This window comes from Notolepis coatsorum, assembly GCF_963971535.1.
Source record: "Notolepis coatsorum genome assembly, chromosome: 8".
NCBI classification, from domain to species: domain Eukaryota; kingdom Metazoa; phylum Chordata; class Actinopteri; order Aulopiformes; family Paralepididae; genus Notolepis; species Notolepis coatsorum.
In genome coordinates this window covers 124,386,991-124,411,306 of record NC_140172.1, presented here as the reverse complement: position 1 = coordinate 124,411,306, position 24,316 = coordinate 124,386,991, and the positions used below count along the sequence as shown (strand labels likewise).

Here is a 24,316-nt window from a genome sequence, read left to right as displayed (position 1 = left end):
AGTAGTTTCTCTGGTCGGGAGGAGTCGGTGGAGCCCCCAGACCCCCCTGGTGGTGTCTGGTCTGAGAGCTCCCGAATTACCAAACTGTCCCCTCCTTTATACTACCATTTCTAGCCAAAATAGAATACAGTTCACTATTACAGTTGATCCAATCATGCATCTCCTGTGGGCGCCTTCTGTGAGCGGTGTCCTGTGGCGCTGGCAGCCCCTCCCTCTGGGTTCCTCTGTGTGTCTTCTCACGGGGGGGCTGGCCTAATGTCCTTCTGGTGGGGGGTCTCCTTGTGGGCGCTGGCAGCCCCCCCCCCTGGGGTGTGGCGACGTGATGGGACAGAGACAGAAGGGGCCCATCGGTGGCCCACGTCCGTGTGATCTTTTGCTGAGATGAAGGGGCCTGGCTTGTCTCACGAGGGGGGGTGTGACATGATCGCTTTGACCCTTTGGGCCTTCTTTACCATACAGTACTAATCTGATCACCTAGTGGGGGTGACCTTTGTCTATTCAACTATCCCTGCCACCACTTCTGCTAAACAGTATACAAGGCTGTTTATGAAATTCAACTCAATATTACCACACGCAACTTCCAGGTCTGTGTCAAGACGAAGACGACCATTTTAGATAGACCTATCACTAAGGTCTGTCTTCTCCAAGAAGCTGCATGACGCTGTGGTAAAGACCGTCCTCCTACGGTGTGCCATGTACTAGTGACCTCTGGCACCAGGTATTGGTTATCCAGCAGCAGAGACACTTATCAGTTAAAATAGTGTTTGGTTTCAGCTCCTTGTTTTTTAGTTGTTAGAAATTGTCTCTAGATTATAAGTACAATTAGGGGCCGTGTAGAGGAGACTAAGCTATATATCGCTGCTGTCGGGACAAAACCTCATAACTCCATTTTTTTATATTTTTATTTTTATATAAATCAACTCCGTAGATCATCCTCCATATGTGTGTGTGGGTTTTACAAAGTTTAAACAATGGGAACGCATTAAACCGATCATCTGTCTAAACCTCCTAACTCTATTCACCCTCAAATCTGTGTTCGTTTTTTTCATCTGCTGAAAAGTTGGGTTTTTGGAGTTATGAGGTTTTGTCCCGACAGCAGCGATATTTAGGTTATGGTATTATATGAATGTTTATATGTTTATTTGTATATCCTTACATTGAAAGGGCATTATGAATGTTGATTGGATTTAGATAAAGTCATTGAACCGTCTTGTTTGTCATAATAAAACATTCTAGAACATTTGTGATGTCACAGTAGGATGTCATAATAGACATTCTAGAACATTGGTGATGATGTCATAGCCGAACATTCTAGAACATTGGTGATGTCATCGTATGATGTCATGATCGAACCTGTATCTATAATGTATCAATATGTATCTATAATATATATTCAGCAATTCTCTCTGCCAGGGCATTGTGCATCTTGAAACAGTACTGAACAGTACTGAACAGATAGACTAAACAACATAGACTGAAACCTGCATTTCTCAACCAAGGTGCCTTGCCTACCGATTTGTTGTGGAAAGGATGGTAAAGGTGTTGTTCCATTCTGCCCTGGCGCAGAAAGATGTGAAAAAGGATATCGAGAAGCTCACCCCCGAGGACACCCAAGTTCGTCGTCAGTCCATGACCTGGTGCTGGTGCATGTGCCTGGGCCTGGGCCTGGCCCTCATTCTGTCTGGGGTGTTGGGCAGAGTCCTGTACAGATACTACATCTTGGAGGAGGGCCGCAAAGACGACTTCATGATGCAAGAGGGAGCTGGAACCATGATGAAGGAGAGCATCCATGTGCTGGAGGAGGAGCAGGTGGAGCTCATCAATGTCCCCCTGCCCGAGTTCTCCGACACCGACCCCGCTGACTTCATGATGCAAGAGGGAGCTGGAACCATGATGAAGGAGAGCATCCATGTGCTGGAGGAGGAGCAGGTGGAGCTCATCAATGTCCCCCTGCCCGAGTTCTCCGACACCGACCCCGCTGACATCGTCAACGACTTCCGGATGAGGCTGACAGCGTATCTGGATTTAAGTCTGAACAAGTGCTACGTCATCCCCCTGAACACCTCCATCGTCATGCCCCCCAAAGACTGGATGGAGCTGCAGGTCAACCTCAGGGCTTGCACCTACCTGCCTCAGTCATACCTGATCCATGAGGAGATGTTTGTGACGGAGCGCCTGGAGCACGTGGACCAGCTGGGCTACTTCATCGACAGACTATGCCGCGGGAAGGACACCTACAAGCTGCAGCGCAGAGACCGAGTCCTGGGTATGCAGAAGCGCGAGGCCCTGAACTGCCATAAGATCCATCAGTTTGAGAACAAGTTTATATATCTATATTTATAGACTTCTGGTCTCTGAGCCCCCACCTGACATGGATTGCCTGTTTGAAATATAGTTGTAACTAGTGTGCCTCAACAATATTCCATGCATCGTAAATATTTTTTCTCATAATCAGGTATTTTTTATGATAATTTTTACATTATTACATCATTATCGTTATTGTTATTATTAACAATATTATTATGATGGTTGTATCAACCCTAAATCTGAGTTGGGGGGGGGGAATGCAATGTAGACAAACAGCTGCATACAGTGCGATCATTTCACTCACATTTGCCCATTCATTTTTGGACACATCACACACCATCGGTGTGTGTACTGTACGTGGGCTGTCATAGCTCCACCTACAGGCCTAATGGAGAACACCAGGATGTGAATGGAGGGTGAATGTGAGGTATATCGTGTAAATAAGTTTTGATTGATCGCAAGACTACACTGTAAAAAATATATAATAATAAGTTACCAGAACTTAAAAATACTGAGTTCAGTTACTGTGCATTAAGGTTTTCAGTCTTCAATCCATAATAATCCAGAAAAATAAGTACACAACCACATTATTTCAACCTAATAAAACTATGTTTATTGTCATTGTTTTAAGAACACAAGTTGACTTGGTAATACTCACATTTTGAGTAAAAAATATGGCTTTTAACATGTGCAATGTTCAATGAAATAGAAAAATAAATAATAAAATTAGTTGATTAATCCCACTGGTCACAATGGTGACCGTAATAATGTTTTTGTTATAAGGCTCTGCAAATGTTACTGAATGATGTAGCAATGTATTTCCAGCTAAATTGAAATAATAAACAAATAAAGGGTCTCAATTAAATATGTGGTAGTAAAAAGAACCTGTGGGAGGATTTCAACAAGATAAATGCGACAACAGTGCAAAATATTTCACTATAATATTTCAAAGCAAAAAAAATAAATAATTATAATCTTTTTTTCTTTTTCTTTTTTTTACTGCTGCCCCCTGTGCCTATGCAAATGCCCCCGCGTGCCTATGCAGGCACGCGTGTCTAAGGTTGCCTACCCCTGTTCTAGAATATACTGTACTCCTACAATGAAGGCCTGTAACTTTAAAACCCGGTATGTATATGCATATGATCCAGTGATGGAAGTTCAATAAGGTTTTAAAAACATCAGCCTCATCTAAAGGTATAAGCATGACAAGGTTATTCTAATATTTTAAGCAATTACTCCACTGCTTTAGGGATTTGCATAATGTAGCTCTAAAAATCTATTTTTTTTCTGTTGAGTTCTATTTTAATTCCCACTTTTTCTTTTTTTTTAGGTGTTAGTATTTTTCTTTTCTTTTTTCTGAAGGTTCCAACAGAAGTTACTAGAAGGTTCAAATTAATATATCGATGAAGGTATATTTTTCATTTTTCACACTATTGTTATTACATTAATGGGAAGGCGCAAGACCAAAAGTGACATTCTATTGAATTAGAATGAAAGTTTTAGATCCTATGGCAATTGGCATAGGAAGTTTAGGGTTAGAAAGCTCATTTTGGGCAACCCGGTGGCTTAAGGGAGGGAGTCATACTCGTAGGATGTGTCTATGGAACACAGTCCTGTACAACTCTCGGTGGCAGGGGGAATTAGGGGATTATTATTTGTATATATGTATGTTTTTAAGCTCGGCTCTCAACGGGACTTCAATAGTTGGATATATATCTATTGTAGCTTCGCACTCCAGAAGCATTACCAACAACTACACAACAACATGTATAGATTATGGCTAGTTTGAATATAATAATATGGAATACTGGGGGAATAAATAATCAACACAAACGCAAAAGCGTGCTCACACTGATGAAAAAAGGACAGGTTGATGTGGCTCTGCTAAGCGAAACGCACATTTTAGGGAAAGACATAGCGACGTTAGCGGACAACACATATCATAACATTAGTCACTCTTCCTTTGGAACGAGAACTCGTGGAGTTGCCATAGTCGTTAGACGGAAGATGAATATTGAATTGAAGGGACTATGGTCTGATGCAGATGGTCGGATAACTATAGCTAAGATTGTACACAAGAACAGGAAAATAGCGTTGGTAGCGGTATACGCCCAAAATTTGTACAAAGTTAATTTCTTCACTACACTTACCAGAGCAATGTTAGACCTTCCCGAATACTCATTTATAATTGGTGCAGATTTTAATGCCATTTGGAATCCAAGTATGGACAAATCTTACCCCTCCTTTTCCAACGAACAAAAAAATGCATCTAATGCACTAAAGGATTGGTCGAAGATTACAGGTGTAAATGACTTATGGCGATCACTCAATCCCACGACAGACCCTGAAAAAATAAACGCGACATTCAAACAATTCTACTCCAACTTGTATAAATCAGAAACGACCTTCGATCAAATAAAAATGGACACATATCTTAATCAAATTAACCTCCCTAAACTTTCAGAGGATGACGCTAAACAGTTAGAAACACCGATCACACTAGAGGAACTCAAGAAGGCCATATCCGAAATGCAAAGTGGTAAGGCTCCTGGAAGAGACGGTATCCCACCAGAAATGTACCTCTCTTGTTGGGACATAATTGGACCCTTATTACTAAATATGATTTTATACTCAGTCAAGGAGGAGAACTTCCATAAGAACGACAATATTGCACTCATAACAGTCCTCACAAAAGACAAAAACCCCACCGAGTGCGGTAGTTATAGACCCTTAAGCCTCCTCGGACCCGATATCAAACTGTACTCTAAGGTATTAGCCATCAGACTACAAAAGCATATGACGTCTTTAGTTCATCCGGACCAAACTGGCTTCATAAGAGGCCGCTTGATCACTGATAACATAAGGTGATTACTACACGTAATAGATGCTAACAAGGACGACATCACACCTAAGGCGATGCTGTCACTGGATGCAATGAAAGCTTTTGACAGGTTGGAATGGTCGTATCTATGGGCAGTATTAGAAAGGATGGGGTTAGGAAAAGGATTCATTGATATGATTAAAGTATTATACAAAGACCCATCGGCCATGATTACAACAGGTATAATCACCTCCGAAATCTTTCCGTATCACGCTCATCTAGACAGGGTTGCCCTCTTAGTCCCGGACTATTCGATCTATCATTAGTGCCTTTAGCACAATATATAAGACAATCCCAATCCATAGAACCAATCGTAATCAAGGGCACACAACCAATGTTCCCTCTAATTATTTTTTGGTCTGAGCAAACACTCAAACCTCCTGAGCAGACATCAGCAACTACTGAGCAACATACGTCACCTGCCGATTAACCGGTTAGTTGATATGCGGCGGTTTGTAAAAAATCTGAGAATCTTAATTTCCCTTAATGTCTAACATAAAAATATATACATTTTGCTGATACACAGAGAAATAATACAAAAAGGCATGTTATATTCCTTAATCAAATATTTATTTGACCATTGATTGACGATACAGAGCATAGTCCTTACTTTGGCTGGGTTGGCGGCGGCGGTGTGAGTCGTGTCACTAACTTTTGTCTTTTTAGGAGGCTGACTCATCATTATTTTATTAAGTGAATTATAATGCAACTTCAAGGGTGACCATATTGTGATTTTTTTTTAAAGAGGACACTCTGCCTTCAGCCTCAAGATACTTAATCAAAGTTTACTCAAAGATGCCTTATCATTATAATATATTTAAAGTATACCTCCTCTGTATGGATATACAATTATTGTTTATATTATTTTATATAACAAAATACTATCCCTATAACCGAAGTTACTCAACATGCTGTATTATGCCTAAAGTAATCTGACAAATCGCAAGAAAATAACTAAATCAACCTATGACAAAATAATATATATTTTCTAATATATAAGTCTTACAGGACAAAATAAATAACAAGAAAAATATGATGTAATGTTCTAAATAATACCTCTTCTGTATTAGAAAATCCAGCTTTAAAAAATGTATCTTTATCTTTTCAATGTAATGTAAATTATAAAACAGTAACCTCACAAAGATACTAATTTAAAAGTGCACTATGCAGTTTCAGATTTGTTGCAATTAGTGTACTAAGCTAATTTATTACACACATAATCCTTAGAATGATTGTATCATAAGCATCTTATCAAACCAAAACATAATTTTGAGGCATCAAAATAGTTTTAAATTATTTTCTTTCTCTCTCTGTATAGCTGCATTCTTCAATCAATTCGGTCAACTTTGCCATCAAACTCTCGCCTCGCACTGCTTTGTTTATAATGTTTTGCTGTGTCCATGTGAGCTTTGAGATCGCCAGCACCTTTATTAGTTCAAGTTCAAGTTTCTTTATTAGTTGACATGCAAAGATACAGAATACCTTCACATGAAATGCTTTTTTCTGTTATGCTCCTATGAGGATCATAGGACACTTGGATCATACACATACAGCTCATTACAGTAATATTCCACAATTATTACATTTTAGATAGTAATAATGGTACAGAGCCTTGAGACAAACATATGCATATTCACCACCGCAAACAGACTGGCAGCCGTCATAGGCAGCGCCATTTACGGAAGGAGGGGGGAGTGGGTTGGGGTTGTCACAGGGCTGTAGGGGGGGGGGGGGGGCAGCCGACAGTGCAGCGCCAATGCAGAGGAGGGGGGGGGGGAGGTGGGGGGGAGCGCACAAGCCAAGTCCTGGGTGGGGGAGGTAGGGATTGCGGGTGGGGAAGCCGCTCGCCACTCTTATCTCCCAGAGGGCCTTCGACTCCAGCAGCTCCCTGTTTCGACCTTGGTCCAGGAATTTGTTTTGGCTGACTGACTGGCCCATTTATCCCAGCCACGTCACTTTAAATTTGATTTTAATTGAGTGAAATATAACTATTGATTTGAGTGGAGTGAGTTTTAACAACTCCGTCCAAATGACTGAATGCATTATTAGTCCAAGTGTCCAAGTGTCTTATCAGTTCATTTTGGTAGATCCTGTGCGCGGTAAACAGATCCAAAATCTTCTTATTGCAGTCCAAAAGCTTCGATAATCCAAAAATGACCACGTCTTAAAGTTGGTAGCCCGATTATGATGTCCCAATAGGCAGAGAGGGTTAGCCTTATTCTGCTTCTTGAAGAAAATATGCAATCCACTGATTAGATCCATTTAGAGTTGATTTGAGTATAGTCCGGCCACCGGCACGAAGCAGCGTCGGGCTCCATGGAGCAGTAGAGGCGGCGGTAGGAACGGCCTTGAAGGCCTAGGGAGAGACGAAAGAAATGCGACTTGTCTCTGCAAGAGGTGGGAGGATGATTAGACACATAAACATATGGTCAAGCTTTGCACGCGTTGCACTCCGCTTCCAATTAGTCTCGACTGGGATGATAAATTGGACGTTTTCTCTGCAGTTCTGTAATGTACATTTTCGCGTTTGCATTGTGAGGAGCCAGCAATGCTGGTCGGATCTGTCCACTTCCTCATCTGTTGTGTGTGTCTGTGTGAGCGTGCAGTAGCGCTGCCCACAAAGCACTGAAAGCGGGGCTTCTCTTGGTAACGTCACACGCAACAGGGTTAGGGATGGTTAGGGATGTCCCGATCAAATTTTTTTGCTCCCGATCCGATCCCGATCATGTGATTTTGAGTATCTACCGATACCAATCTTTCCCGATCCGATAAAAAAAAATCAAAAATTAAAAAAAGAAAATATATATATATATATATATATATATATTTTTTTTTATCCCAATTTCTCACATTACATTCACCCTGAATGTTGACGTTATCCAGGTGAAAAGTTAACTTCATTCAAGCGAGGCATTGCAATCCTTGACATAAATCATTTGATGTATAATTAAATCAAAGGAAATGCGTGTGGCTGGTCTGCCGTTCTGATGCTGGATACTATTGGTTTGTTTTGGCAAAATTCTTCTGCTCTGTGTGACAATAAATAAATGAATGATGATATGCAATTTAAAACCCAAACTAAAGCCTCAGTATGAGTTTAAGACGTGAACATGGTCATGTTTGTTGAATAAAAAACAATTTTTTTTTTCTTTTTTTTTTGACCGATTTCAGATGTGCGCGGGAACGTTTTGCCATGTGCGTGCGCGCATGGGCGCACCTTAGGGGGAACATTGCACACAACATAAAATTTGTTTATATGCGGACAACGTAATACTATTCATGCAAAACCCCAACACCGCATTGCCTCATATTCTCAAGTTGATTGAGGACTTTGGAGATTTATCGAGATTTAAGATAAATTGGCCGAAGTCGACTTTCCTTCCACTTAACGCCCCTGCAAAAAAATATATAACCCTCCCAGAAGAGATACCTATGGTAAAACACTTTAGATGTTTGGGAGTTGAAATATTCCCTACCATAAGCCAAACGGTGAAGCACAATTACATAAAAATCCAAAATAAAATAAAATACGACCTTGACAGGTGGTCAAAACTTAAAAACTCAGTACAGGCACGGGTATCAATAATTAAGATGGACGTCCTACCTAGAATCAACTTCTTCAGCTCAATGCTACCGTTACCCCCTCCAGAGGGTTACTCGAGAAAATTACACTCCTCCACATACAAATGTATTTGGAATAACAAACCACCACGTATAAAAAGATCCACCGCACAGAGAAACAAAGCAGACGGTGGTATGGCATTTCCAGATTTTTTCCACTATTTTAAGGCGTACACTTTAAGACCACTGACAACATGGTTTGATCCCCAAGCATTAGTATCCTGGAGAAATTTAGAAGAGAATATAGTAGCTCCACATAGACTGAAGGACATAGTATACACCAAATTATCAATTAAACAATGCAAACGGAAATTTGCCCCCATAATTACTCATGCGATCCGGATATGGCGTGAAACACAAAAAAGAATTCTAACCCACATAAATGGCATAATCATACTCCCTTATTCAATAACAATGCACTCTTGATTGGTAAACGACCTATAAGATTCCGTAGATGGGAAAAGCAAGGCATACACTCATTAGGAGATGTTTTCAACAAACAGGGTTTTTGTAGTTATGATGAAATACGCAAAAAATGTAATCTCACCGAGTCCACATATTATTTTTACACACAGTTATTGTTATGTTTGAAGGCTCACAGTGTTCCATTTAGGATACCAATTGTACACCACAGATACCACAAATTATTCTATGAAAGAGAGACATCGAGAGGTTTTGTTTCAGATTTTTATCATCAATTACTAACGTCCTTGTATTAAACCCTCCACCTAGACTCAGTCTGGAGGAGGGATATACCAGACCTGGAAAAAGATTTTGATTGGCAAGAAGCCTGGGCAAATGTTCGACTTACATCAAGGAACCCGGACCATCAACAAATCAATCTTAACTATATTCACAGGACATACTTGACTCCTATAAGACTGGACAGAATGGGTCTTAAACAAGACTCCAAATGCTCCTTATGTACAAATGGGGACGAGGGGACATTTATGCACATGTACTGGCACTGCCCACCAGTTAAGATATTCTGGAAAGAAGTGACCCAGCAATTATCAAATCTCTTAACTCTGAATATACCTGTACACCCCTCTGTATTACTGCTGAATGATGTTTTTGAGTGTGCAGTACCTCCACATCTATAGAGATTGGTTTTATCAGGTATCACAGTGGCTAAAAAGCTGATAGCATCACAATGGTTTCAACCGGAAAAAATGTGCCGGAAGGTCTGGATTCTTACATATCTCGATGTGATTTATCAAGAAATATCTACAGCAAGAATTTTGGGACTCAATGAATCCAAAATGAAAATGTGGTTAGAAGTGGTGGAGAGAATAAAAGCTAGCATAGTTCAAGTTCAAGTTCAAGTTCTTTAATAGTTGTCATACAGAAGTACAGAATACTTTCATACAAAATGCTTCTTACTGTTACGCTCCAGAGACTGTGCTAGACAAGATAGTATCAAATAACATAATAACATAATATAGCATGAATTTAGAAGAAGAAAATGAGGTCACAGTTGTTCGGTATAGACATATGTACAATGTTCTGAGTTACCATATAATATACAATACACAACTATGCAGTGTACTAATGTACAGTACTATCTAGTGCAAAGCAGAAATGGGATGAGGTACAATTTTAGGTACAATTTACAGTAAGGTGTACGAGTTGTAGTGCAATCCTTCATCCATAAATATAAAGTGTGGGGAGTGGGTGCTACAGTGTGTTTGTTTAAAGTGGGTGTGTGCTATAAAGTGTGTGTAGTGGGTGCTACAGTGTGTTTGTTTAAAGTGAGTGTGTGCGTGTGGATGTGTGTGCTATGTGTGTTTGGTGGTTGTTGTTGTGTAGTGTTCATTCATTGTTCGTTTAGCAGCCTGATGGCCTGGGGATAGAAGCTACTTCTGAGTCTTTCTGTGCTCGCCTTGAGACTCCTGTATCGCTTGCCTGACGGCAGCAGTTCAAAGAGGCAGTTGTTCGGGTGGCTCGAGTCCTTAATAATTCTCTTAGCCTTCCCCTTGCAACGCTTGTAGTAAATGTTCTGGAGGGTGGGGAGCCCCCCTCCGATTGTGCGTTCGGCTGAACGTGTCACTCTTTGTAGTCTGCTTTGGTCTTTTGCAGTGCTATTCCCAAACCAGGAGGTGATGTTGCCGGTCAAGATGCTCTCTATTGTACATGAGTAGAAGTTCTTAAGGATCTTCTGGCTGACTTGGAACTTCCTTAGGCGCCTGAGGAAGTAGAGGCGTTGTCGTGCCTTCTTCACCACACTGTTAATGTGTATGGTCCATTTCAAGTCCTCGGATATTTGGGCTCCGAGGTACTTGAAGCTGTTGACTCTCTCAACCGGTGCCCCGTCGATGCTGAGGGGGCTGTAGTCCTTGACCCCCGACCTCCTGAAGTCCACAATCATCTCCTTTGTTTTGCTGACGTTCAGGGAGAGGCTGTTTTCCTGGCACCATCCCGCCAGGACCTTGACCTCTTCCAGGTAGGCCCTCTCGTCGTTGGCAGAGATCAGGCCCACCACCACTGTGTCGTCAGCAAATTTGACGATTGTATTGCTACTCCGCTGAGCCACACAGTCGTGTGTGTACAGGGAGTAGAGGAGGGGACTCAGAACACAGCCCTGGGGGGCCCCTATGTTGAGGGTGATGGATGAGGAGGTGCAGTTGCCTGCTCTCACCACCTGGGGTCTGCCAGTCAGGAAGTCCAAGACCCACTGGCAGAGGTCATAGCCCAAGCCCAGGTCCCTGAGCTTGGCTATGAGTATGGAGGGGACTATGGTATTGAATGCCGAGCTGTAGTCGATGAATAGCATTCTCACATAGTTCCCCTGCCTCTTGTCCAGGTGTGATGCTGCTGTGTGCAGCACATGGGATATGGCGTCCTCCGTGGACCTGTTGGGGCGGTATGCAAATTGCAGGGGGTCCATGTTGATGGGGAGGGAGGAGCAGATGTAGCCCTTTACTAGCTTCTCAAAGCACTTCATGGCTATGGAGGTGAGAGCTACAGGGCGGTAGTCGTTGAGGCAAGCAGGCTTGGATTTTTTGGGTACAGGGATAATAGTGGACTTCTTCAGGCAGGTGGGGATGACAGCCTGTTCTAAGGACAGGTTAAATATGTCAGTGAATACTGGGGCCAGTTGGTCGGCACAGACTTTTAGGACGCGGCCGGGGATGCCGTCCGGACCTGCTGCCTTCCTGATATTCACTTTTTTAAAGGTCCGCCTCACCTCATGCTCTGTTACCCTGAACACTGCGCCTCCATCAGCAGCCGACCCCCCCCCCCCCATTGCCGAGGCTTGTGAGCTGGTGTTGTTATTACCAGCATCAAACCTCGCATAGAAGGTATTGAGGTCGTTTGCTAAGGAGATGTCACTGTTCAGTTTGAGGGAGGCGCCTTTGTAGTCTGTCATCGTTTTGAGCCCCTGCCACATAGCTCTAGAGTCAGCTTGTTCAAACTGGAGTTCAATTTTATCCCTGTAGCGTCGTTTGGCCTCTGTCACTGTCCTCCTTACGTTGTGTTGCGCCACCTTGTGGTCGTTCATGTTGCCTGCCACTAGGCCGTCATTGTATGCTTTGGTGCGCTCTCTCAGAGCTTCACGGACGGATTTGTCTACCCAGGGTTTTTGATTTGGGTAAACTTTCATTTTGGTAGTGGGGATTGTTTCTTTCACCCTAGTACAGACATAGTCCAGCACTGTCTCCATATAACGGTAGTGTCTGGTTAGGAGCAAGTGATAATGGATGGATTATCCAATGGGGGGTCCGGGAGGGGGGGTACGAGCTAGAGCATATGTGTGTAGAGTATTCAGGGCCGCCTGGGAGAAATGCGAGGCCCTGTGCAAGATTTAAACGCGAGCCCCCCCCCCCCCCCCCCCCCTTAAAAGGTACAAAAAAAAATCATACAGTCAACATATTCTTAAATAATAGCGCTGCCCGAGTCTAGGCATGATACAGTCAAAATATAGCAAGAGAGAGCGAGAGAAAGCTCCCGTTCTACAGTCAATATACAGTGTTATCGCTGCACAGACCCGGCAATGCCCCTGACCCTCCACCAGAGCAAGGCCAGAGAGAGCGAGAGAGAGAGAGAGAGACACATTGGAAAGAAACAACCCAAAACCAGAGCAAATTGAAATGCTATTTGGCCCTAAACAGAGAGTACACAGTGGCAGAATACCTGAGCACTGTGACTGACCCAATACTAAGAAGATCCTTGACTAGGTACAGACTCAGCGAGCACAGCCTAGCCATCGAGAAAGGCCGCCATAGGCAGACCTGGCTCCCAAGCGAAGACAGACCCACTGCACACAAGATGAGGTGGAAACCGAGCTCCACTTCTTAACAACCTGCCCACTATACCAAGACATACTTCCCACAAATTGCAAACACCCAAAGAGACTTTGAAAACATAGACAATAACTCAAAACTCCCATACCTACTGGGAGAAGTACAAGAATGTGAAATAAAGCCCATTTGAATTGAAGAGAGAGAGATTGATAGAGCATGTCTGTGTGTGTTAGAAAGAGAGAGATAGAGAGAGAGCATGTCTGTTTGTGTGTGTGTTAGAGAGAGAGCATGTATATGTGTGTTAGAAAGAGAGAAATATAGAGAGAGAGAGCATGTCATTTTGTGTGTTAGAGAGAGATATAGAGCATGTCTGTGTGTGTTAGAAAGAGAGAGAGAGAGAGCATGTGTGTTTGTGTGTTAGAGAGAGAGAGCATGTCTGTGTGTGTGTGTGTGTGTTAGAGAGAGAGCATGTATGAGAGAGATAAGCAAAGATGAGCCCCTAAAGGATATTCAACGTTTAATGGAAGAACAAAACAGAAGGAAAAGATAACTTCACAAAGGCAACATGAATATACATAGATCCAAAAGGACAAAGATCAACACTTAAATCCAAAGAGAAGAGGGTATATACCAGAGAAAACAAAGTAGCAAGGAGCCAATGGCCGACATCAGCTAAATAGGCTAACTGCAAATAGAGTAGCCAGGTACTGACACCAGGCCACACACGTTAGCTACTACAACAGCTAGCCGGCCCGTTTGGCTCAATATAACGTTAGCTAGCCGGCCCACTTTGGCTCAATATAACATTAGCTACAACAGCTAGTCGGCCGGTTTGGCTCCCGAGAGAGAGAGAGAGAGAGAGAGAGAGATATCCACGGCGGGAATAGAATAGAGTGCATTAAAAACTCACCAAACGTCCAAGAGGATGGAGACAACCGCGTGGAGTTGACGAAGTTCATCTGCCGAATGACCGTCCTCTTCATCTTGGCATAACAATGCTGCACGCGCTCTCTCTAAGTTAGCTAACGCTAGTTAGCCTTTAGCTAAGCTAGCTACTAGCCGACATCATCATGGCTATCCCGACTGAACCACACGTTAGCACTCGATATTATAACGTAGCTAAAGCTAACTAGCTGTCCCTGCCTTTAGATAAGCCGACATGGCTAGCCTGACTGAACTGTCTAACATGCAACAACTTTCATCTTCAGTCCATCTGCCGAATGACCGTCCTCTTCCTCTTGGCTGGCATAACTAAGCATAACCTCCAAAGCTGCACGCGCGAAATAGTCAAACGCAGCTGGAGCACGACGGCATACACATGATGTAACCCCTCCCTTCGTTGAAACCAATAGTATGTCTGCTGCAGAGCCCCAGAGCTCCAATAGTGAGTATGTCTGCTGCAGAGCCGCAGGGCCACGAACAAGTCACACACATTCTACAAACGTGTCTAATGTGAAATATATAAGCATATAAGCAAAACTAGATTTTATGTCTGTGATGAAAAAGGGCCTCGCGGGAAGGGGGGCCTCGTAAAAAAAAATTAAAAAAAAATTAAAAAAAAATAAAAAAAAAATAAAAAAAAAATAAAAAAAATTAATAAATAAAATAATAAATAAAAATATTTTTTCTTTATATATATTTTTTTTTTGTGCGAGGCCCCCCTTCCCGCGAGGCCCTGTGCGACCGCACTGCTTGCACACCCCCTGAGGCGGCCCTGAGGGTATTAGATAGCAGGTATTAGGGGTATATCCTGTATAAGACATTTTACTAAATGGTGATTTCATTGGATATGCACTGTTAATTAATGCTTGTATATCTTATCGTGTGTTGTCATGTTTGTTTATATGTTTGTTTAAAAAATAATACAAAAATAAAATACAAAAAAAGTAAAAAGGTAAGAACTAATGTGAAAGCTAGGTGTGTTTCAATTTTGGGAGTTTAATTGTGGAATAGTCTTAGTGACGGGTTGAAGTTGTCTACCTCTCAGGGGAGATTTAAAAAGGCCCTGAAGGATAAAATAATTCAGAAGTACAGTTTTGAGTAAAACATCAAACATTTATTTTCTCTTTTCTTTTTTCTCTTAAAGAAAAAGAAAAAAAGTATATCTTGCAGCATATTTTAAAATGTTCTTATATTAAAGTATATTTCGTTTTTAAGAATTGTAAAGGATAGGCAAAAATAAGCATGTGCTTCAGCCTATTCCTTTTTTCGGTCATTGAGTTTGGATTTTGTGTGTGAGCTTACTTTGAATATGTACATTTGTGATTTTTTCTTTTCCTTTTGAAAGTCCACACATGTGTGTTTTTGATTTATCTGTAAACAAAAACAGAAAATAAAACTATTCATCATCATTCATTATCATCACACTGCACCTCTTCTTTCTCAACTGAAAACCATCTTAACCCATTTAGACCTAAAACGCCTGCTAATAATGCATTATATAGCCTGCATATACACACAAATGTGTTTCCCGGTTTCAATGGGTTTTAACAGAAGAGTATTTGTATTTTATTCTGGTGGTGGTCTGGTCGTAGCTTTACAGAGATTATATACAATTGAGTACAATGAACGGTTATCCCCCCCTAGAAATTATACAGTAAAAAAAACTAAGAATCTTCACAGACAACTTTTGTAGACTTAACATAAGCGTGAGGAACTGATATTAACTGATATCAAGAAAACTAAAATAAGAAAGGGTCATCATGTCACTGTAGCGCAGCGGTGGCCAACCAGTCAGAGACTAAGAGCCACAAAAATTACTGTGGTACCACAAAGAGCCACACCATAACCAGCGTTTCTCAACCTTTTCTTTCAGTCACGGCACCCTTCATGTGTTTATAGGTCTCACCCTCTGGCCTAAGTTGCTAATGTCTTTTTTATTTGGGCCTCATAGGGTTAAAAGTACCCTGTGAGACCCATGGTTGCAAAATTACAAAATCACTTTTAGCCATTTAAAAAAAGAATGTTTATTTAAACATTTTTAAGCACAATCATGTATAGTCAATTGGTCCTGTTGTTCAGCCTCACAATGCTATTTGATAGTAAATGTGTTTATATGTCCCAACCTCTGGCCTCTGAAGTTGCTAATGTCTTTTTAATTTGGGCCTCACAGGGTTGACCTCTTAAGCCCGAGATATACAGTAAAAGTGTATATTTTCAGCATTATGTTTGTTTACCAATTATTTTAACTGTTATTAGTGATATATAAGATTATAGAAATCTCAGGGCATTGAGTCGGAAACCGGCACATATTGACAGGAGGAAGTGGCACAGCCAAAAGTGAGTGTAGTCTTTTGAAGGAAGAGACTCAGGGCTTTCGAATTTTGAAAAACTACCCTACCCAGCTCACACCAATCCCTGTCAATCATCTGACTTCTGGATTGACTTTTTTATTTCTCTTATTTTTTGGGATTATATCCCACAAACCTGAACGTTATTGCCATAAAACAGAACGCTGTTAGTTTCTCTACTTTCTGTGAACGTTTTGCAAAAAACGGTGTTGCAATACGATGAAAAATGGTGGGGAAATTTACATTATAAAAAATATGGCAGAATTCAGTACTATCTACAAAACCTTCTGTTTAATCATCTTCCCTTTATTCAATTGCTTAGATTTTTCAGGTCCGGTAAATTTTAGCATGGTGTTATTCACAGTCAAAGATAATATATTTTTTTTTAAATAGAATTGATATTCTCCTTTGGTTCATTACAATTTACTCAAGCCTAGTAACAGACACACTATTTCTGACACTGATCCATATATGTCCCTAGATTCAGATACCAAGAACATGCAAATGGACCATTTAAAAAAAAATTAAATGGTTATTCTACGCCCTTATGGAATGAGTGAAAAAAACTAAAAAAAAATTATTATAATTTCTTTATTTCTTTATTTTTTAATTTTTTTTATGGATGGTGCCGCACATTGACGGGCAAAGAGCCGCATGCGGCTCGCGAGCCGCGGGTTGGCCACCCCTGGTGTAGCGCATGAACGCACATTGGAGCAAAGTGTGGGATCAGCCATCTCCTCGTTTATGACCGGTCATTTAAAGAAGTTATTACCTCAGATGTCAGAATCATCTGCAACTTGGTTGATGTGTATTTCCTCAGATAGCTTGTATATTTAGCTTCTCCATGCATCTCCCATAGGCTTCAATACTAGAACTGGCACCAAGCAGAGCATAGAACGCTGCTGTTCTGACGTAATGATCCTTCCTTCTTTTATCCTTTCCTTGACTGATATTAGGAAGTCAAGTCCCTGAGAATTTCTTTATCATTTTCTTATTCCAATTCATTTTTCCATTTCCCCCTTTTTTAAATGTAGGCCAGATGAACACAAATACTCTTCTTAAGTCCTCCGTGGTTAGGTCCCCATGGTGGTCTGGGTTCTGAGGCCATTCCTCTTCGGGCTTGGTGAGGAATTCCGGCCCCTGTATCCAAGTCTCATTGTGCAGGAATGATTCCACATTGAGTCCTCTCGACGCGTGGTCAGCAGGATTTGTAGCAGTATTTACATACCGCCACTGTCCTACTTCTGACAGCTTCAAGATGGTCTCCACTCGATTTGCTACGAAGGTGCAAAACCTACTGGTTCTGTTTGCGATGTATTTGAGAACAGTGGTGCTGTCGGACCAGAAAACAGATTTGTTTAGTTGGAGCTCCAGCTCGGATCTCAAGGTCCTGTCCATGCGCGCTGCCATGGTAGCGGCTGCTAGCTCCATGCACAGGATAGTGAGGGGCTTGAGCGGGGCCACTCTCGCTTTTGCCATGACGAAGGCAACATGAAGCTTGTTGTCATCACTCTTCTGTAGCAGATAGCTCACAGTTCCGAAACCTTCTTGGCTAGCATCTGCGAAGTGATGCAGCTGGTTGAATGTTGCCTCGCCGAAGCCCTTGGCCTTGAAACTCCGAGGCACTCCAACATCCTCCAACAGACGAAGGTCCTCCATCCAGCTGGACCATTGTAGAGCGAGGTGCTTGGGATGTCGTCATCCCATCCTAGTTTTAATCTGCAGAGCTCTTGGAGGATCCTCTTCGCTGTCAAGACCACTGGAGCCAGGAGGCCCAGCGGATCGTAGATTGAGCCAACTATAGAGAGGATGCCTCTTCTTGTGGGTGGTCTTTCTTGTAGGACAATCTTGAACTTGAAGTTATCGCTCTCAGTACACCACCGGACTCCCAAAGCTCGCTCAACCGGGAGCAGGTCCGGATCCAGATCTAACTCCCTCAGAAGGTTCGGCCCTTTCCTCAGCAGGGATAGCGGACAGCACGGCTCGGCTGTTGCTCAACCAGTTAGGGGCTGTCCATCCAAACGCTGGGTTTAATGTAACCGTGATTGTATGTGCGCAGTTGCACTGTTCGCCCACACACAACCGGGGTTTTGCTACACTGCAACCGCGGTCTTTGAAAACCGGAGTCCAGGGTGAAGTTTTGCGCGCATCCCGGTTACACCTCAGTGTGGGCATAGTAACCGAGGTTATTTCCAGTGTTTACGGCAGAGCTGTCGCAATTATTTCCCATGTTTACGGCAGACTGTCGCAAACAAATAGCAAGTTAGCAACCGAACGCGGGGTAGAGAGATTAGAGCAGAGCCAGCTACACCAGTGTTTACAGCAGAGCTGTCCCAAGTAGCATTATATGAAAATTATTGTAACAAACTTTTGTTCGAAACGTATCGTCTGTGTTGAAGACTGTTGTGATTGACTGATTATGTCTGTTGTCGCATTCCTGACCTGACCAGAGTAAACCTGTAGCTGCGGCTAAACTAAGCTCACGTGTTGTCAAGTTATTGTTATAAGGAACCCAGTCCCAACTATAACAGTCTGCATCCCCTTAACAATTGTTTGTATTGAGCCGTATTGTATTGTACCCATCTGCACTGTGTTAAATAACGTTTACATCCATTAATTATACTACTAGTCCTAACGTTACTACATTATTACGTTAGCATGTAAGCTAACAAAATCTGCAATCTTTTTGTGAGACTAAACTCCGCTCTTGGTGGTAAATTGTGTCGATGTTGGTTGTTTCATCAACAAATGAGGCAGAACACACAGTGAATGTATCCTTATTTGTTTATTGCACGTTGTTCTAGCTACAAACTGTAGAATTGTTTGGCTGTGAGCAAGGAGGGATGTTTGTGTTCCAGGCTTCAGGTCAGTTTCCTGTATTAACCCTAAACCCATAGATATATATAGAACACTAGATAGCTTAAGGCGGAGTCACCAGCGTCTCTGAACCGCCGCCATCTTGCCCCAGTCAGCCTTTCTAGAATTGTTTGGCTGTGAGCAAGGAGGGATGTTTGTGTTCCAGGCTTCAGGTCAGTTTCCTGTACATCGCCACCTACTGCTTTTTTCATTGTACTACATGTATATGACGTCACTCGTGCAGGGTCTAAACCAGTCGTGTGGACAGAGTTTAATTTTTTTGAATTAATACAAAAAAACTGGTGTAAAAAATACCCCGTGATCGTGTGGACTGGGCCTTAGTAAGCCGGAATCCTCCTGAGGCAAGGATAGCCCTTAATTCATTGCATAGGGACACAGCCTCCTCTTCTGAACGAACTGATTTGAGGCAGTCATCAACGTAGAAGCTGTGCCGCACTGTGTCGACCCCTGCAGGGCTGTACTGTCCTCTGTTGTCTTGTGCACACTTTTGTAGGGCAAAGCTGGCACAACTAGGAGATGAGGTGGCACCGAATATATGTACTCTCATTCTGTACTCTATTAGGTCTTGGCTAATGTTACCAGAAGGCCACCAGAGAAAGCGGAGAAGGTCTGCGCATGTCGTAGGACAGTGGCGGTATGTAAATACTGCTACAAATCCTGCTGACAGCGCGTCGAGAGGACTCAATGTGGAATCATTCCTGCACAATGAGACTTGGATACAGGGGCCAGAATTCCTCACCGAGCCCGAAGAGGAATGGCCTCAGAACCCAGACCACCATGGGGACCTAACCACGGAGGACCCAGAGGTAAAGAACGCTGTGGTCAGCGCTACTGTAGCTGAAGAGAAGTTCGACACAGTTCAGCAGTTCCTGGAATATTACTCCAATTGGAACCGTCTCAAGAAGGCAGTCGGTTGGATGCTGAAGCTTAGAAGCACTCTGCTGATGCTGTGTCGCAAGAGGAAGAAGATGAATGCTTCGCTCACAGTCTGAGGTACAGACACAGATAGAGATCTTAAAGGCAAGCCTGGCGAAGACCAACCTCACTGTGGAGAATGTAAAGGAAGCAGAGCTTGAGATCATTCGTTACAGTCAGCGACAGAAATACTCAGAAGAAATCGCTGCGCCTCAGAAAGGTGACTATGTCAAGATGAGCAGTCCTATCGCTAAGCTCAAGCCAGTACTGCAAGATGGAATCCTCAGAGTAGGTGGAAGACATGACAATTCGGCGATGCCTGAAGAGGCTAAACACCCAGCCATCCTACCTAAGGATCTCCATGTAACGGAGCTTATACTCCGAGACATCCACCAGAATGTGGGTCACAGCGGTCGTAACCAAGTATTGCCCAAGCTGCGACTCAAGTTTTGGATCCCTGGAGCTCACGCTGCCATACGAAGAGTCCTCTCCAAGTGTGTAACCTGTCGACGCACACACAGTGCTGCTGGACAACAACAGATGGTGGATTTACCTCAGGACAGGGTTCTTCCAGATGATCCCCCTTTCACCAACACTGGGGTAGACTACTTCGGTCAGTTCAACGTCAAACGCGACAGAAGCGTCGGGAAGAGGTGGGGTTGCATCTTCACCTGTCTGGCTATCCGTGCTGTCCACATTGAGGTGGCATCATCGTTGGACACCGACTCATTCATTGACGCTCTCCATCGCTTCCACGCGAGAAGAGGTCAGGTGAAAATCCTCCGTTCAGACAACGGGACTAACTTCGTTGGAGCGGAGCGCAAGCTAAGAAGAGCTATGGAACAATGGAATAGCTCCAAGATCGAGAACACTCTACGACAGAGGGGAATCCAATGGATTTTCAACCCCCCTACCGGTTCTCACCATGGCGGAGTCTGGGAGCGGATGATCAGGTCGGTCAGGAAGATTCTCAGCATCACCTTAAAGCTCCAGACTCTGGATGAAGAAGGCCTACACACCGTCTTGTGTGAGGCAGAAGCCATCATTAACAGTCGACCGATAACCAAGGCTTCTAGTGATCCGGACGACCTGGAAGCGCTTACCCCCAACCACCTCTTGCTCCTCCAGTCAAAGCCTTCCCTGCCTCCAGGCCTTTTCGTGAAAGAAGAGCTCTACTCCCACAGAAGATGGAAACAGGTCCAGTATATGGCAGACATATTCTGGAAACAATGGACACAGGAATATCTACCTCAGCTCCAAGAGAGACAGAAGTGGACACGTGTGTCACGCAACTTCCAGGTCTGTGTCAAGACGAAGACGACCATTTTAGATAGACCTATCACTAAGGTCTGTCTTCTCCAAGAAGCTGCATGACGCTGTGGTAAAGACCGTCCTCCTACGGTGTGCCATGTACTAGTGACCTCTGGCACCAGGTATTGGTTATCCAGCAGCAGAGACACTTATCAGTTAAAATAGTGTTTGGTTTCAGCTCCTTGTTTTTTAGTTGTTAGAAATTGTCTCTAGATTATAAGTACAATTAGGGGCCGTGTAGAGGAGACTAAGCTATATATTTAGGTTATGGTATTATATGAATGTTTATATGTTTATTTGTATATCCTTACATTGAAAGGGCATTATGAATGTTGATTGGATTTAGATAAAGTCATTGAACCGTCTTGTTTGTCATAATAAAACATTCTAGAACATTTGTGATGTCACAGTAGGATGTCATAATAGACATTCTAGAACATTGGTGATGATGTCATAGCCGAACATTCTAGAACATTGGTGATGTCATCGTATGATGTCATGATCGAACCTGTATCTATAATGTATCAATATGTATCTATAACACTTTGACTGCCTAAAAACGATTTACAACGTCTTTGCTGGCGATGCTAAAGTTGCCGGGGGACGCTGTACAGCGTCCTTATATCAATATTTCAAAAATCTGGAATCGGATTCATATTCCCCCTCCGCTGGCCTGAGATTCACCAGCAGGACCCACTGAGCTCTCTGGCGGTTCAGGAGCGCCATCTGGTGGCCGATCGGCGCAACTGCTTAACAGGAAGCGCAGTAGAGGTTTTGCTGGTCGGCCCTATTGCTTCCGGCCACTCGGGATAGGTTCCGGCACTCTAGCTCGTCACTCTACATAGCGATCGATTGCCAATAACTCGATAAACAACATGATTTGGACGTATATACCATTATACAAGCTGGAGATGGACCGGGTAATAATATATCCCATAATGATAAAATTTCTACTCGACGATGATCGCCCAACGGCGCGCGGAGACTGGGGTGAGTTTCAGCGTGTAACGTTACCATCTTCGATACTAACTGCTTTTATCAACATTTGACCCACATTAGATGATTGGTATAACGCTGCCCACGGAATTATAAACGCCCCCTCGCCCATCCGGTCAACATCAGATGACGTGTAGTAACTTCTAGAAGTACGTCTAGTTGGAATTTTTTATATCGCGCTGATTGCCATCAAACTGTATTTCATCATCAATATAATGCATTTGGGGCTATATATCACGTTCTGGAGAAAGTTGCAGAAAGAGATGAAAACATACTTATACATTAGACCATACTTTACTATGAATATGTGAATGAAAAAGTTTAACGTTGCTACACAATGAACAATACATATAGGACTTTGAATGGGCCCTAATAATGGCAATGTAGCAATAGAATTTAAAAAGTTATAGCCCTGCAAAGAAGGGGACGTTCTCCATAGACAAATAGCGCTGGCAATCTATGGTATATCATTAATTTAACCCATGGCAGCCAAAGTGTTAAAATATATATTCAGCAATTCTCTCTGCCAGGGCATTGTGCATCTTGAAACAGTACTGAACAGTACTGAACAGATAGACTAAACAACATAGACTGAAACCTGCATTTCTCAACCAAGGTGCCTTGCCTACCGATTTGCTGTGGAAAGGATGGTAAAGGTGTCGTTCCATTCTGCCCTGGCGCAGAAAGATGTGAAAAAGGATATCGAGAAGCTCATCCCCGAGGACACCCAAGTTCGTCGTCAGTCCATGACCTGGTGCTGGTGCATGTGCCTGGGCCTGGGCCTGGCCCTCATTCTGTCTGGGGTGTTGGGCAGAGTCCTGTACAGATACTACATCTTGGAGGAGGGCCGCAAAGACGACTTCATGATGCAAGAGGGAGCTGGAACCATGATGAAGGAGAGCATCCATGTGCTGGAGGAGGAGCAGGTGGAGCTCATCAATGTCCCCCTGCCCGAGTTCTCCGACACCGACCCCGCTGACTTCATGATGCAAGAGGGAGCTGGAACCATGATGAAGGAGAGCATCCATGTGCTGGAGGAGGAGCAGGTGGAGCTCATCAATGTCCCCCTGCCCAAGTTCTCCGACACCGACCCCGCTGACTTCATGATGCAAGAGGGAGCTGGAACCATGATGAAGGAGAGCATCCATGTGCTGGAGGAGGAGCAGGTGGAGCTCATCAATGTCCCCCTGCCCGAGTTCTCCGACACCGACCCCGCTGACTTCATGATGCAAGAGGGAGCTGGAACCATGATGAAGGAGAGCATCCATGTGCTGGAGGAGGAGCAGGTGGAGCTCATCAATGTCCCCCTGCCCGAGTTCTCCGACACCGACCCCGCTGACATCGTCCACGACTTCCGGATGAGGCTGACAGCGTATCTGGATCTAAGTCTGAACAAGTGCTACGTCATCCCCCTGAACACCTCCATCGTCATGCCCCCCAAAGACTGGATGGAGCTGCAGGTCAACCTCAGGGCTTGCACCTACCTGCCTCAGTCATACCTGATCCATGAGGAGATGTTTGTGACGGAGCGCCTGGAGCACGTGGACCAGCTGGGCTACTTCATCGACAGCCTATGCCGCGGGAAGGACACCTACAAGCTGCAGCGCAGAGACCGAGTCCTGGGTATGCAGAAGCGCGAGGCCCTGAACTGCCATAAGATCCATCAGTTTGAGAACAAGTTTATATATCTATATTTATAGACTTCTGGTCTCTGAGCCCCCACCTGACATGGATTGCCTGTTTGAAATATAGTTGTAACTAGTGTGCCTCAACAATATTCCATGCATCGTAAATATTTTTTCTCATAATCAGGTATTTTTTATGATAATTTTTACATTATTACATCATTATCGTTATTGTTATTATTAACAATA

General features: G+C 43.3%; 1 protein-coding gene across 1 annotated transcript; it reads left to right on the top strand.

Annotated features, from left to right (window-relative positions):
• Positions 1-1,530: 1,530 nt before the first annotated feature.
• LOC311233547 (integral membrane protein 2B-like) lies at positions 1,531-20,212 on the top strand (the record flags this gene model as incomplete). The annotated part of the gene is made up of 3 exons (XM_084320513.1): positions 1,531-2,321; positions 19,803-19,854; positions 19,943-20,212. 3 exons carry the CDS (start codon positions 1,531-1,533, stop codon positions 20,210-20,212), a joined length of 1,113 nt encoding a protein of 370 aa, XP_084176639.1.
• Positions 20,213-24,316: the final 4,104 nt, after the last annotated feature.